Below are 15946 nucleotides of genomic sequence, written 5' to 3' on the forward strand. Positions count from 1 at the left end.
AGGTGATCTGTGCGTTTTGGTGGCTCTGGTGTGGCCCGCTTTGGGTGCTTTAGCCAGAAGCCTGTGCTCCGTCCTCCCAGATCTGTCAGTGGAATCAAGGTTTTTGTTAATATTTCCAGACCATCAAACGTTTTGCTTCGTTGTGGGGTGACGATCATGCTGGTTGATCGGCACACAGAGGCCTTATCGGAGTGTTTATTTGAACAGAATAATTGCTGTTTGGGGCCAGATCGAAAGAAGCGGGTGAAACCCGACAGAAAGCTGGCACATTGCCGTACCCACGTGGCACACGCCATTTCCTCAGCCAGGGGTCGTACAGCCCACCCAATATGGGACCGAGGGGCGTGGGGAGTGTGTGAATCCTTTGAGACTGTACATGTTAGAAGTGATTTGGCTGATATTCCTATTTCTGTCCAGGTGGGGGGGGTGAGGCGGGCCACTCAACTGCAGTGCCCCCTTACTCATTAACTCTTTGGGCAGTGGTGGCTTAACGGTTTGGGAACCGCATTTGTAATTGTAAGATTGCTGGTTCGAATCCCTGACCAGCAAGGCACCACCGAGGCACCCTGAGCAGAGTACCGCCCCCAGGCGCTGCTCCCCGGGCGCTGAATTAGCTGCCCCTGCTATGTCACATATGGGTTAAATGCAGAGGACACATTTCGTTGTTGTGCACTGTGTGCTGTGGTGTGTCAACAATGACCAGTGATCACCAAATTCAGCTCCCCCCTCCCCACTGTCTAATTTGGTAGGTTCTGTATCTCCATCTGCATGCTTTTCGCTGGTACTTGTGACTAGTGACATGGTATATTGCAACAGCAATAAAGGGTTTGAATCAATAGGGATCCCTCTTTTGGTCTCTAACGCCCAGAGGGGCGGGGATTCTGATGTGGTTGCCCCACCCACACATTTTCAGTTCTGGGGAGGCCTGCACTTCCTCGATCTCCTGCGCGGGCTGTCTGGTGTTCTGGGGGAGGGAGTGGGGGGCGTTACTGTGCCTATCATGTGAAAGGATTGGGGGGGGGGGTTTCATCGTGCCGTGTTCTGTTTGTTTATTTCTGGGTGCTGACGGCCGCTCTGTCCCTGCCAGCTGACCTTTGCTGAGGTGGAGGGCGACTCTGAATAAATGACCGTCATTTCCGGAGCTCTCCCAGGATTCCCGGGCGGGTGGTTTTCCGGCACGGTGACCCCTGGGGTGGGGCCGTCCCGTGCTGATGAATGGACCTGGCCAAGCATGAGCGCCGTGCCGGGCCGGGCCGGGGTGCCGTAATGAGCTCCGGTGCGTAAGTGGGTCAGTAGCATTGCCGTCTGGGAGCGAGTCGCTCCGTCTAATTAATCTGCAGGCGGGGGCCGGCGGCCGGGTGGCCAGCTGTCCTGCCGGGCCGTTCCTCATTGCTGCCCCCCCCCCCCGTTTCTCTCGCTCCTCTTGGTGGCTCCGTCTCTCCCCCCCGCCAAGCTGCCCATCTTGCTTGCCTGTCCGGTCCGGCCGTCTGGACGCTTTTCGTCCGGCATGTTATGGGGGTGCTACTGAAGTGGGGGTGGGGGGGGGGTTCACATAGGTGCCCCCTAAAGGTGGTTTTGTGGACCGGGGGCTCAGGCCTCATACGTCACTGGGGGTACTGACATGGAGGGGGGGGGGGGGGTTTCTAAATTTTTGTGTTAATTACAAACGCGTGCCATGAACTCGCCCCAAAATAATGCAAACCGCTGATGTCCCTGTTGTTGCCGTGGAGATGGCCTGACCCACTGCCCACTGAGAGGGGGGGCCGTCACATGACTCGTTATGAGTGATGGCCTGCCTCCCTCCCCAGGTGTAGCGTGACCACCTCCAGATGTGGGACACGCTCACCCCCCCGCTCCGACCTGACCTGTGCTGCGTCGCCCCCTTCTGGCTGTCAGATCACGGCACTTCTGGGCTGTGGCGCCGGTAGCATTCAGCGCGGCTGGCTGTGCCGCGTTCGTTTTATACCTGAATCCCTGTTAATCCGCATGCTTTAGGCAGATAGAGCCAGAACCTAGTGAGGTTCTGCGTGAGGCTCAGTGGGGAACACTACAGCGAGAGCTGTGACGTCACATTGCAGAACAGCCCCTGTACTGGATCTGAAAATAGGGAGGAAGGGATGCCCCCCCAACTCGCCATGCCAGCGTAAACCAGGCTGCCAGGGGGCCACACTTCACATCGCATCCCCCAATAGTTGGTAAGTGCAGGTGAGTGAAACCTTGAAGAGTTATACTGGCCCCCAGCCTTCACCACGGGGCCCTCAGCTTACTCCGTGGGGCCCCTGTCCTTCTCCACAGGTCCGGTCGCGGTCCTCCACCCCTCCCCTTGTGTGAGTGTTGGTTCCTTCCCACGCCAGCATTCCCGAGCCCCCTGAAGGCAGCCCCCCCACCCGGTGGTTATTATGGGGCGGGGACAGACCCCGCTCTTCGTCTGCTGGCCCCTGCGGCGTGGTTTACCTTTGCTGGCTGTCATCCATGATACCCCCCCCCCCCCACCCTTTTTCCACGTGAGCGCCCCTCCTCATTTCCTCTGGTCCCCCCCCTCCCTTGGTTTAATCGCCCCTGGGACGCCGGTGTCCTCACACTGACCGGGATGGTCGGCCCTGTCGCGGTTCTTGCGGGCGTCGAGTTCTCCGTGGAATGTCATGGGGGTGGAGGGTGCGGGACGTTATCCTGAAATGAATGCAGTTTGGGGGTATTTGCATGCGATTTGCATAGAACCCCTGAGGGCTGTGCATGGTGCTGAGAGGCTAAATTCTGTGTTTATTACTGGGGCCTTCACTAGTTTTGGGTTCTGCTGTATTTGCATGTCATTTGCATGTCATTTGCATGGGGGCAGCCTGCCTGGGAATGGGGGGCCAATAGGGAGGGGGTAGGGGGCTGACCTGGATTGTTCTGTCTCTCCAAGAAGTTGTAGAGGGACCCCTTCATTGCTGTGGACTGAATTGGGACGCTTGAAAACTGTAGTAAACATGTGCCTAGATTTTGGGTAGAGAGGGGTGGGACCCAGCCATCACTGGAGGTGGGGGTGGGGCGTCTGTGGAGGTCATTAATCTTCTCGACGGCATGCCAGGCTCCCTGGCGTCACTTGGCTTGCCACGTGAAGGGCGGAGCCATCACCGGGGCATCTGGTTTTCGTCCAGGAAACAGTCCCCCCCCCATGTAGTGTGTAGTTCCCAACCGTCACCGTCACGCTCACTCTCACTGCTCCCCCCGCCCCCCCCACCCCCGGCAGGTGGCTGACTGGTGGAGTCCCAGGTCCTGTTTGCGTCATCGCTGCACAAAGACATCACCTGCCCCATCCGGGACCCTCCCATGCTAATGAGCCTCAAATATTTACCTTCACCCCCGCGGCCAACCCCCCACCCATGTGCATCCTTGGCTTGCATTCGACTCACGGCGCCCCCTGAGTCTTTATGGTGGGGATGTTTTGCCTTCACACCCAGGTTCTTAAGGCTGACGCTGGGCGAGGCGAGACCTCATTTCCACGACGGGCTCTTTTGAATTATTAGAAGCTGCTTTTTAAGTGTTTAAGCTGTTAACGAGCTAGAGGCTGGGAATCTGGGCCAGTAGGAACCCCACTGGCAGTATTATCACCGGGGGGGGGGGGGTGACTAGGCTCGGGCGTGATCATGCGCCCCCTTCTGCCATGATGAAGCACCCGACAAACCTGGGGGAGTCCAGTGCTGACGCTGTTGCGTTGGGGGGGCTTGCAAAACCCCCTCATATCCCCACCTAGTGATCTCACTGTCCCACACACCAACCCCCCATGACCAGGGAACCTCATGGGAATACTAACCCTTTATATTTATATATTATATATATTATATAACTTCTGTCTCCCTCCCTCAGCAAAACTCATAATGGCTGAAATTTTTGCAACACAAGCTACTGATTTACAGAGAGCTCCCCGTCCCCCCACCCAGTAGTAGTTGGCTGTGATCTGCACGCCCCCTCCCGAACACAGCTCCTGTTGACACACCCGAAACGGCAGGTGTGCCTTTTCTTTGGGACACGGTCAGAAGCAGCAGCATGTGTAAATATTTGCCTTGCCTGCAATGGCTGCCGCTCTCTCCGCCTTCATTAGCCTCTCGGGGTCACGCTGTCTGACTTTTTCCCTTCAGGTATCCTAAGTCGTTGAGGTATTTTATGTGTTTTTTTCTTTTTAATTGTGAGCGGTTCACTTTTTGCGCCCTTGAGCAGGACCCCTAACCCCTTACAGCTCCGGGGGACCCTCTGATCCAGCCTTCTGAGCTGTACGTTGGTTTGGTCTGCCGAACAAATAAAAGGTAAATGTCAAAATGTCAGGAAATAAACAGATTCCGTTTCCAGCTTCTTGCTTGTAGAGACCTTCCCAGACCTCCTCCTCTCCATATGCTTCCTGGCATCAGTTTCACGGTAACCACTGCGGCCCTCTGCCCTACAAGGTCATACAGCTCAGATGGATCGGCAAGCTGCTTAGAAGCAGAACTCCATACACAAAGCATTGCTTGCAGAGTTAGTTGCAGAGCTTTTGGGTGTCGGGTCTTAGTTTGACCCATCAGAGAGTCCTGTCCTGTCTCACACGGAGACCACCCACCCCCGCCAAAAATCTAGTTGGTAGTGCCCGGCGGTGATGGTCATTTTCCCTCAGTGTTTACACCTCTGAGTTGGGATTCTTTCATTTTTATGTGCGTCTGCGTTAGACAGACTTTGCTCCTTCGTAACAGGCACCGTTCTGTCTGAACGGTTTCCAGCCATGCAAACTGTTTTGCTCTGAATATTTACTCCTTTTGTTTTTTCACGAACTCTTTGTTTTAATTAGCCTGTTTTACTTTGTTGTATATTCTGACAGTCCTGATGACGTATCTTATTTCTGCTTCTGATCTGTGTGTTTGTACTGTAATTCAAACAGGCTCGCGGTTCCACTGACCCTCGTTTTTGGTGATGATAAGCAACTTTAAAAGAGTGATCTGTGCGTCTGATTTAATGCAAGGAGATTTCAGTCTGGCAGGTTAAAAATCTCACGCCTTGTTCATGTCTTGTCTATACCGTCTTGCTGCGTGTGATGTCAGAAATTAATGTTCAAGATCATTCCGGATGTAAGGGTCTGGGGGGGTGTTGGTGAGGTCGCCGTCTAGGGGTCGGCGGTGGCGACTGACAGCTGTCTGAGGTGTTGGTGGATGGTGGACAGTGATGAGGTGGAGGCAGAGGTGCCCACTTAAGGAGCACCGGGGTCTGACCGAGGTTAATTTAAAAGGAGATTGTCGGTCGATGTTCACATCGACGCGGTGACCGCTCAGGACGACTTACAGGTGCTGCGATGCTAATTAAGGGCAGTTAACGATCCGGCTGCCGGCAGGGGGGTGCAAATTAGCGTTTCCCACAGCGAGAGAGTCTGAGCTCCCCTGATTAGGGTGTTTAGGCGGAGCCTTCTCCTGGACTGTCACTGGGGGGGGAAGGGCCGCTGAATTTAAACGATGCTCATTTTTATTCCGGCATTCATTCGAAAACTTTACTATAAACAGGGTTTAAAATACTTGTGCAATTTTATAAGACAAGAACCAAGAATCATGGTCCTGTTGAAATATAGTTAACTAGTTCTTTTATAAAAGTTTGTTTTGCTTTCCCATGATGCACTTGTCACACACCGTGTGTGAGTCCTTTAGATTAACTGTAGGACAGATGTTGAAACGTCCTCTGTGCTTTATGGCACATATCACTTGTTTTTGGAAATATAAATCACTTTTTTTTTTTTCTTTGACATTTCTTCACGTAAATGATTTACTAACTGCAGATCCCTCGTTTGCCAGACACCACAAACTTTTCTGTTAGAGAATAAAACTGCCTTGATGATTTTGTGGTTAAATAATAATCACAGATCAACAGTTAAGACACTGGGATGGTTTCTGGAGGCATTAATATTTCCGGGAGGTGTGAGTGTGTCCCGAAAGAGTGCCGTCCGGGACCTGAATCGTTGGCTGTGTGGAAACATCCAGAATCCGCCCCCGGCGCCTCTATCCTTGCTGCGGCGTGTGAGAAACACGCCTATACACACTCTGCAGCGTAACCAGGGGCAGCGTTTACTGCTTCGCTGGTTTAAGGCTTCTTACCGGCTTACTTTTCAGGGCTCATCGCCTGGCCGTGCCTGAAGCGTGTTAATTACGGTGCGGTGGCATCGATGAGCGCAGCACTGTATGCTGCCCAGCCCGGGGTCTCCTCGCCCCCTGATCCCGCCGTATACCACGGCAAGTGCAGGAAAACGTTCCTGGGCTCTAATCCACGTTACGGGTTCAGACTCCCTGCCATCAGAGCTGTGCCGCCCCCCCCCCCCCCCCCCCCACCTCTCCCAAGGTCGCTCTGCTGCTCTCGGGACCAGGATGAAGGATGAGGACTGGGGGGGCATGATGGGAGGGAAAGTGGGTCATCCTCTCGCCGGGGTCCTCGGTACGGCCCCCCCCCCGAAAGCCGCGTATCTGCACAGAAGCTTGTGATTCACGTCCGAGCGACAGGTGCCCGGGGGACGCTGATGGGTCGTGGGTCCGAACGGAAGCGTAATTACTGGAACAGGTGCAGCGGACCCGGATTGGGGGGGGTGGGAGCTGGGGGTGAGTTAATGTTTCATGGAAATTAAGCCCCTTTACTGCAGCAAATCAATTAATTAATGACTGTTGTCAGGGCCGCCGATGGTATTGACCTCATGGATGCTTCCGGAAAAGTGTATAGCACAGAAACAGCAATAAAAATTATTAACGAACCAGCAAAAAAATGGATTTCCAGTTAAAAAGCGAGGGGCCGAAGGTGAGAGGTTAGCAGGTGGTGTAATGATCGGCTGGACCCGCTCTTGTACCCTAAGGGCCTCGGATAATTTGAATTGCTTCATTGAACGACTGTATAATTGTGCAAAAACGAAACGCTAAGCAGAAAAGGAGGAGGGGTATTAATGTTTCCGTCCCACTCGGTGACGCAGAGGCTTGTATAGAACGTTTTGCATTTATTTAGGGGATGCTGTATCCAATGTGACGAATGTTTTTGAGAAAGCAGCTTCCAGCAGTCTCAGGATTTGGGGGTTAAGGGCCTCGACTTGAACGGGACTTGAACCAGCGACCTTCCGATCACAGGCACAGCATTCAAACCTGGCATATTGGCAATGCAGCACCGCGCCGTATGAAGGATGCCGTTCGGCTTATTCGGCTGCTAACAGATTGGCCGTGCTGATGGAATCGTTAACAAGGCCTCGTCCCAGTGGGTCCACGTCTGCGGATCCGGATTAAATCCATCCTCCGGTACAAATGAAATCCCCCCCCCCCCGCTGTCTTCGTGTCTCAGTGTCCCGCTGAAGTTAATATGTGGGACGTGCATCTCTCAAACATCTCAGGCAGGGCTCATTTGGGACCCGCCCCCCCTCGTGGTGTGTAACAGCAGTGTGCTCTTGATTTACGCCTCGGGTCCTTCCGGAAACCCCGCACCGTATATCACAAAAATAAGCGCGCACTGTGGCGTCGGGGCCCGGTCGCTGGCGGCGACGCGTTTCCACGGGGACGCCCGGCGAGCCGTCGCAGCGGTGGTGGCGGGGCGAGCAATCAAAGCGGGGAGCAGGGACCATTCATGACGCGCGGTTTGATCCGCTTCCTTTATTTGCTATAAATAATGCATGATGGATGTATGTTCCTCTGCCGAGCCGCCAAATTCATGAATTTTAAAATATCTGTCGGGGAGGAGGGGAGATGGATGGCACATGCGGCGGGTCTGATTCCCGTAGTTTCACGTGTGATTTGTAGAGGTGTGAGGGCGTGTTGCCGGCCCCCTGCTGTGTCCGGTCTCTGATGTCACCAGTAGGTTGGTGCTGTGGGTCTGGATCCCAAGATACCGATGATCCCATTCGGGGATCAGGGCTGCGTTACCTGCGTTTCCCCAAAGCTACCGCCAGCAAATCACATAGCTGGACCCATTCGGTTGCATTTTTTATTTATTTTTTTAAACTATGTAAGTTGCTACCATAGTTAGCAAGTACGCTTTTGGGGAATTCACCCCAGGCCAGATTGTGTGTGCGTCATACAATGAAACTGATTACTGAAAGCAGGCTGAATGCTCGCTAGCTGGCAATATGTGTTTATATGTTAGATGAGAATGAAATGCTGCTGGGGAGCCTCAGGCTTGTCAAGCTTCTGTTCCAGCCCTTGCCCTGTAGGGGGCGCTGATCCTGCTGGAGCTGGTGAAAGGGAGGCTTTGCTGGGTGCTGAGTTTGCAGACTTGGGCTATTTGGGTATGTGTGCGTAATTCATTACCTTTTCGATGTTGCCTCTCTGCCCTGATCTAGTCATCCTCCCTGTGTGTGTCCCCCCCCCCCCCCCCCCCCCCCGCAGCCTGTAACGGGGCTCGGTCTTCCCAGTGTGTCGAAAGCAGCCCTGTCCTGCGGCGCCCCCTGTAGGTTTTGCGTGGGGTGGGAGCCAGAAGTGTCAGTCGCACATCATCGATGTGAGCGTACCCAAGCACCCGTCTCCACAGGGGTTGTTTTTGCCGCAGATATTAGGGGCGTTTGGCTGGACGTGTGTAAACAATGGCTCCCCCTGTGGCTAAAACCCGCCCCTGCGGGGGGGCTGCCTTCCATTCCGCTGTCATTTTCTCGGATTTAAGTGGAATTGCAAACGCAGAAAGGTATTTCCGCGTCCCGCTGTGCTGATTTCGGTGCAGTGGCACTTTGGTGTTGGGATGCGCATTTTCATTTCGGAACTCGCCACGCTCTGTCCCCACGGGGGGGGGGGCACACTCTGTCACCTGCCGGTTTAACTTCGAGGACGTGCTTCCGGACGCCTACAGTCCACGGCCAGAAACTGGAGATCCGCAGTCCCTGGATGATGAACTGATCGTCTTTTGAGCTAACACCCCCCATGTTGTCATGGACTTTGCTTGTTGTGCTCAATCATACAGGGAACTTTTGGGGGGCAGAAGAAATCCAGGAAGTCTTTCCTTGATGCCCCAGGTTCTGTGCTTTGGTGCTGTCATGCGGCACTTTAAGGTCTGTTAGAATAGAAGCAAAGCGAGGACTTTGGGTCTTTGTCGGATTTTTGCGTCTCGCGGGGGGAGCTCGGCCAGAAAGCAGACGTCCGGCGCAGACGGGGGCTGTTAAACCCCAAAATGTCCCGGGTCAATCGAAATACACTGGGACGGGGTGGGGGGGGGGGCTCGCGGGGCCCACGGGCCGCAGCGGATGGAGTCCTGTTCGCAGAAGTGCTTCGCCGATAATTAGACCACTACCTCACACCTTTCCGCTCAGCTGACGATTCGGAAAGCGGAGACTGAACCCTCTGCTCCTAACCCCACCCCCAGTTGGAGTGTGAAACCTCCCGACGTGAGACGTTCCGGCCGCGGGTGCAAGGTGATGGGAAGAATACCGGGGGGGGGGACTCGCTTCGCTCCCGATGAAATGGGCGACACATCTGGCAGGGGAGGATCTGTCAGATACAGAACCACTAATATCACACCCCTCCCTCCCCCCCAACTGAAACATTTAAGGTGCTATTAAGGTGTTACTGCTGGTTTTTTTACTTTTTAATATGTCTGTGATGACCTTCTGTTTGACAGGCAGCAGGGAAGCCCCCTCCCCCAAGCTTCTTTGGTGAAGAGCACAGTGGTGGCACGTTGAGCAGGTCAGACCAGACCTCTCTCTGCATGGATGCAGACTTCAGCCAGTTCTGATGGATCCTTAGACATTCCCAGGTCAGCTGGGATATAATACAGTCTCCCCAGCATATCCTAGGGCTTCCCTGGGGCCCCTACCCAGTGGGACAGGCCCGGAGCAGATCCCTTGGGATCCACCCACCCATCTCTCAGCATGAGATGTCTGAGCCACCTCCTCTGGGTCCTCTGGATCTGAAGGAGCGGTGGTCCGTCGGGATCTGCGGACTCCTCGCTGTCGCGGAGCGAGCCTCTAACCCCGCATAGAAACCTTGTGACCTCGATCATCTGGTGGTTAGTCGCAGCTCCCGGGTGAGGATGGGGGCGATGGCTGAGGGGCAGCCGTGGGCCAGGGGGCTCCCTGCTGTGTCTCTCTAAAGAACGCATCCCCAGGAAAATGAAAGTATTCCTGCGCGAGTGCCTTGACTTGGCAGCTGACTGTCTCTTTGATTCAGGGTGTTTCACTCCCAAGCACGTGTGGCGGTTTCTTTGACCGGGCCAGTCTGCTTTGTACCATAGCTGTGTACCTTCCGCCTGTATGTACCTGTAGAGGAAGTGAGACCCCGTATGACCCTCCCCCTCACTGGGGAATGGGGGCTATTTTTGCACGCATGGCAGGGAACACTTTGCAAACCCCCTTTGACAGCAGTGTGATTGCTGCTTATTAAATACCAGAGTGCATGTTTACGTCACAGGTACCTCTGTTGATTGGATGTGAGCATTTAGGTTTTAAGGTCGGCCGTGCCAGGGGGCATCCGTGGGGACCCGCGGTCGCCGGGCCTGTCCCCAAGGTCCGATGGACTGTGCATAGATATTTGACGGGGCGTCCCACCCTTTCTGGCCGTAATGGCAGGGGTGTCGTGACCCTGTCGCTGAGGGGCTTCCTGAAGGTCAGGCACTGCCTGGGTGCGCTCGTCTGTTCCGTGGTGAAACCGGAACACGGAATCCTGGCTCAGAGCCGGAGGCTGCATCTTACCGTGATGTACAATCCTGCGTCTCCCCTCTGCTGTTTTCCCAGCCCGGGTGCCTCTGTAACGGTGGTTGGAGGGGCTGCAGGCTGATTTCTGAGGGGGCAGGATGTTTCGAGGGGGGTGTCCTTTTGATCGAGGTTCATCTCCCCCTGTCCTGCTCTGTGAGAAACTGAGCTGGTACACACACACACACACACACACACACACACACACACACACACACACACACACACACACACACACACACACCCTTGTTGTACCTTAACCCCAGTGAGCCGTTACAGAACCCTCTGACGAATGTTTACACGCGGCTGAGCGTTAAAAGCCATCTGTGACTTCGCCCTGTTTTTCCTTTATCAACATGGTTATTATTATCGTAGCCGTGCCCCTGGGCTCTGTCCCCCAGGGTTACCGGCGTGTTCTGGGGAGCGAGCTGCTCCGCCTTTCCCAGGCTCCTCGGGTCGCCTTCGCCGTTCCCGGTGTACCCCCCCCTCCCCCAGACAGGCCTACCTGTTGGAACGCTCCCACCAACAGGAGCCGCTCCCGTAAACACCCCCACCTGGGGGGGTTAGGGTTAGGGTTAGGCTGGGCTTCCCCTCCCAATAGGCAAATGTATGCAAATACCCTGGCCCCCCCCCGGCAGCTTCCCAGCTGAATCTGATGCTTCTACCCACGTTTCCCGTGAGCCCCCGCCGTCCACGCTGTGCCCTTCCCTAGCCCGCGTCCCCCACACACACTGTGCAACTGCACAGATACCACACCCAGAGGGCTGTGCAGGGGGTCTGTGGGGGGCGCTCTCCCCCCCTCTTGGGGGCCACGTATCCAGCATGTGAAATTCGATTTTCAGGGTATAAAGCTGAAAAGTCCCTTTCCGTCCTCCATGATGGAAACCTCGACTTCCCTCCGGAGGGAGGTTTCTGTGAGGCCCCCTGACAGACCGGCAGAGTTGTCCTTTGCGGTGCCCGTCTGAGGTTTATACCCTCAGCATAAGCGTCGGGGGTCAGAGCCTGCTGCCTGTGTTCGCCCCGGCCCACACCACGCCTTTATCATCTAACGCGCTCTCTCTCTGTTTAATGCCTGTATTTGTTTACTGCGGCTCAGTGCGGCCGGGCCTGGCCTGGCAGGTTCCCACGGTGCCGGCACAGAGCTTGCCGTGCCTGTGTGTGGCAGAAAAGGCTTTCAGATCTCGTGTGCTAAGCCCCTCGGCGCTGCCTGCAGTCAGTCCTCGTGCCGGTCGGCCCGTAACGGTTGGTGTCTTTGCACACGGGCCGCCGTTAAAGGCCTGTTTTTAAAGCCGCATCTGTTTGTTTTTGGTGATTGAAGGTTTTTTTTTTTTTGCTGTTGAGGACGGTTTATGAATTGATTCATTCTTTCTTATATTAGTTGGTAAATATTTAGTACAAATGCTAATGTTGGCAGTACTAGTGATTATAACTGAGTAATAAATTTGATAACGTGATGAATAACTCTGATGGCAGTGTGTGGCTAGGCTAGATGTTCCTGTCGTTGGGCCTTAGATCAGATGGTCGCTGGTTCTAATCTCAGGGTCGGCAGAGTGATGTCACCATTGAGCCCCTGAGCGAGTCCCTTAAACCCCAACTGCTCCAGTCTGAGCCTGTTTTCTTAGTTGTATGTGTCCTGCTAGGCCTCAACCGAAACAGAGAATGATCCCAGAAGGTCTGAAGGTCGTATCCCCCAGCCCCCCTGTGCTCTGATCACTCCAGATTCCCCACCCCCTCTTTTATGGGAACATCCCCCCCCCCAAAGTATATGTGACATGTGGGTGTATTTCATGAGCTGAAACGTCTGTCCCCCAATATAAAGTCTGTACGTTATGTACCCTGGGATCCCGTCTCTCGCCGTCAGCCTGTGTGCCAGCTGACATGTGCCGCATGCCCCCTACAGGTCAGCGTGAGTCATGACAGCCGCCGGCTGTGTCCTGAGTGGGTGGCTGGTTTCTGTGCTTCCCTGTGAACGTCCTGTGTGGCATGATGGCCTGTCAGGTCATCGACAAGGCTCAGGTCGAACATTTCACATTCAGCGTCCACCCTGCCCCCCCATCCTACACGTCTGTCGCTCAGGGGTAGCAAAGCGACATTACTGTTTCGGAAGGCCAGACCTCCCAGTAAACCATCCATCTTCCCAAAGAGTGCCAAGGGTTTCGGGATGTGGCTCTGAACAGTGGTGTTCAGGGATTGTCGGAGGGATGGATGGATGGATGGATGCATGGATGGATGCATGGATGGATGCATGGAGTGCAGTTGCGCTAGTGTGTGAAGAGCTGCATGGACATGGTACAGGGAGGAGGACTATCTTGTGTGAGCCTGATGTTCCCTTGTTTTTTTTCCACAGCCCATGTGACTATCCCCTTGCCCCCCTCTCCATGCTGGTGGGGTTGGCTGGGGTAGGTGGGTGTATCAGTCATGTGACCTGAGACTGAGTGACAGACAAGAAATAGAATGTGGTTGTGTGCTTACACCCATGGGGGCTATGGGGGCTGTGGGTGCGCGGTTCCTCAGGGGCGGTGTGTGGGTCGGTGCCGAGGGTCTCATGTCACCCCCTCTGTCCCCTTGCTCCCTGTAGAGGATCCAGCTGATGCAGATGTCTGGCTCCTCAACAGCTGTACGGTGAAGAACCCGGCCGAAGACCACTTCAGGAACACCATAAAGTAAGGGGCCCACCTCTGCTGTGGCGAGCGTGGGTGGGGGCGGCGTGGCCCCCCCCGGGGACACCCTGGGGCCATTTCTGTACACGTGGGCCTCGTCTCCACAGCTTCTGTCTTTGCTTTCTTCTCATGTGTTTCTGTCTGTGGTGTCTGAACTGTCAGGGGGGGCATTCCCATCAGCCCAGTGGGGGGGGGGGGGGGGCTTAAGATCCCATTTGGGGACAATGGGATCAAAAACTGTTGTTTTGACATTTTGGGGACCATTTTTTCAGAAATTAAATTTTTATAAAAATCTGTGCCTGCAATCAAAAAACCAAAAGTACCAAAACACTTTGTTTGTTTACTTATTGCTGGGTGGTGTTAGGGCTGGGTGGGGGTTAAGGTTAGGGCTGGGTGGGGGTTAGGGTTTCCCCCATAGAAATGAATGGACGGTCCCCACAAAGATACAAGTACAGGTCTGTGTGTGTGTGTGTGTGTGTGTGTGTGTGTGTTTGTCCAGATCTGTGAGGCGTATATAAGCAACTCTTGCTGTAAGGGAAGTAAGAGAGTGTACGTTTATGTTGGGGGGAGCGGCAGGCGGAAGCTCATGCTGGTTTTGGCAAGCGCCACGCTGTGGTCTTGTGGGCGGGGCATAAAGGCTGATCCAGCCAGGGCGGGCTCTGGAGGAAGAGCAATAGCAATAGTCCCCCCATTAACATCGGGGCGGGACTTCCAGCGCCCCCCCTCCAGGATAATGCGATTACATGCTGTTGTTGCATGTGCTTGCACTCCGCAGTTTCCTGCACTAGTGATTAAAATGCGCCGGACAGCCAGATGCGTCCCTGGCAGGCCAGTGAACCCTACAGGGTTTGCATAAAAACCGTCAGATTAAACCACAGGCTGCTTTACATGTTTATTGTTTTCCCTTTTGGGGAGGGGGGAGGGGGGGGGCGCATTTGAAGGTGAACTTCACCCAGCACTCCCACCTGAGAGTTTTAGCTGTTGTTTGTTTGTTTTTTTTAGGTGGGGGTGGAGGGGGGGGGGGTCATGATCGGGGACAGTTTTGCAAGAAAGTGTTCCATATGTTTACACCTGTTGGTGGGGGGGGGTCTGTGCTGTAATCAGCCATGTGCTCGAGGTTTGGTAGCTGAGTTTGGAGGCTGCGGGTTAAGTTTTGGAGTGTCGTCTGAAATACCTGATTAAGGAGAGATGACCGGCGTCGGGGCCCGTGGGCCGGGTGAGGGGGGTGACGGCAGCCTGCCTGGTGGGGGGGCACCCTTCAGCTGGCCGCCGCCTTCGTGCTGCTCTTGATGGTAAGCAGACGCTTCTCAAGGAGGGAAAATGAACCCTGTGTGAACATAAAGGCCCATCGCTGGTGCCTCCTGGTGTCTGATCCCGGAGATGACATGTTTGCACCCCCCATCTCCCCCCACTCCGGTGATGCAGGCTGACTTAGAGCTGAGCGCCATCACCGCTTAAACCCTAATGAATATGCTAATGGTGGTGGGGGGGGGCCTTTTGGAGACAGCACCTCAAACACTTTGAAAAGGATTTACCATGTAAGGGGCTGGCTGCGGGGGCGCGGGGCGCAATTAACGTGCAGTTCAGCTGCAGCGGGCGACTAGCGCCCTGTGCCCACTTCATGTCTGTGGGGGGCCACTCTTACCCGTTTGTCCCCCCCCCCCCACGAGGCCTCGTCGCCGCTGGATTCAGGATAAGACGTGTCTCTGTGGGTGGGACCATTTCTGTTTATCGGTCCCGGGACACAAGCCAGCACGTTTCTGCATCTATCACGTGTCTTGACCCCCGTGTGACTCCTGTTGTCCTCGTCTAGTCACATGACTTGGCACTGTGCCCCCCCCTCATGACCCTGGTGTGATGGTGCTGACTAGCCCTTGGTCCTCCCCCCACCCCCTACAGCTCACAGTGGGTCACGAGTCTCTCGCTCCCCTCCTGGTACTGCAACGTCCCCACCACAATTGTTCTTATTTTTATAATATGTGGCACTCCTCCCTCCCCCCACATTTAAAACACTAATGTCCCTTTACCTCCTTTATACCCCCCCCACAAACCCAGTCTTGCACACTCAAAGACTGGTCTGTTGTCTCCTATTACCAAGCTGGTCTGTAGGGGGCAGTGTCCTCTCACAATCTCCACTTGTCTCCAAGCTCAGCTTCACTAGGAGGTAACTGGAGGGCGAGGCCTGATGGGTGATCTGTGTGCTCGGGTGCTCACCCTTCACTTGGTAAAATACACCCCCTTGGCCAAAGCTGACCCTGTTCGGTCTGGGTGCTGTACCCCACGAGGGCGGGCAAGGTGTCTGTAGGATTATCAATTGGTGGCACAGCGTAAAGCTGCATTCAGTGTAAATCTGCGTCGGTCTGCATTTCCAGCCTAAATCCCAGATGCTTTTTGTGAGTTGGGCACGTAGCAAGGGAATCAGATATTAGCTGAATGGTGCCGCCCTCCATTGCATTGGATGATCAGGGCAGGTAGCTGGCCAGCCTTGAACACCTGGTGACATTGACTCCGGGGGGTAATTCTACTTCAGCCTCACACCTCCAGGATTATGGGTTTGAATCCTGATCAAGAACAGGACTATTAGTGATCCATACCCATCCCAAGATCAGTGCCCCTCCTGTGGTCCTTGCCCATCGGTTATTACTGCCCCTCCCTC

The 15946-nt window shown here is 54.7% G+C and overlaps 1 protein-coding gene across 1 annotated transcript in view; it reads left to right on the forward strand.

Annotated features, from left to right (window-relative positions):
- LOC125748852 (threonylcarbamoyladenosine tRNA methylthiotransferase-like) overlaps positions 1-15946 on the forward strand; it is a 143112-nt gene that overhangs the window by 10785 nt on the left and 116381 nt on the right. The window contains exon 4 of the mRNA XM_049025510.1: positions 13209-13293. Coding sequence (XP_048881467.1) covers positions 13209-13293 — 85 coding nt within the window. The remainder of the gene's footprint in view (positions 1-13208; positions 13294-15946) is intronic.

This window comes from Brienomyrus brachyistius, chromosome 9 (genome assembly GCF_023856365.1).
Source record: "Brienomyrus brachyistius isolate T26 chromosome 9, BBRACH_0.4, whole genome shotgun sequence".
NCBI lineage: Eukaryota > Metazoa > Chordata > Actinopteri > Osteoglossiformes > Mormyridae > Brienomyrus > Brienomyrus brachyistius.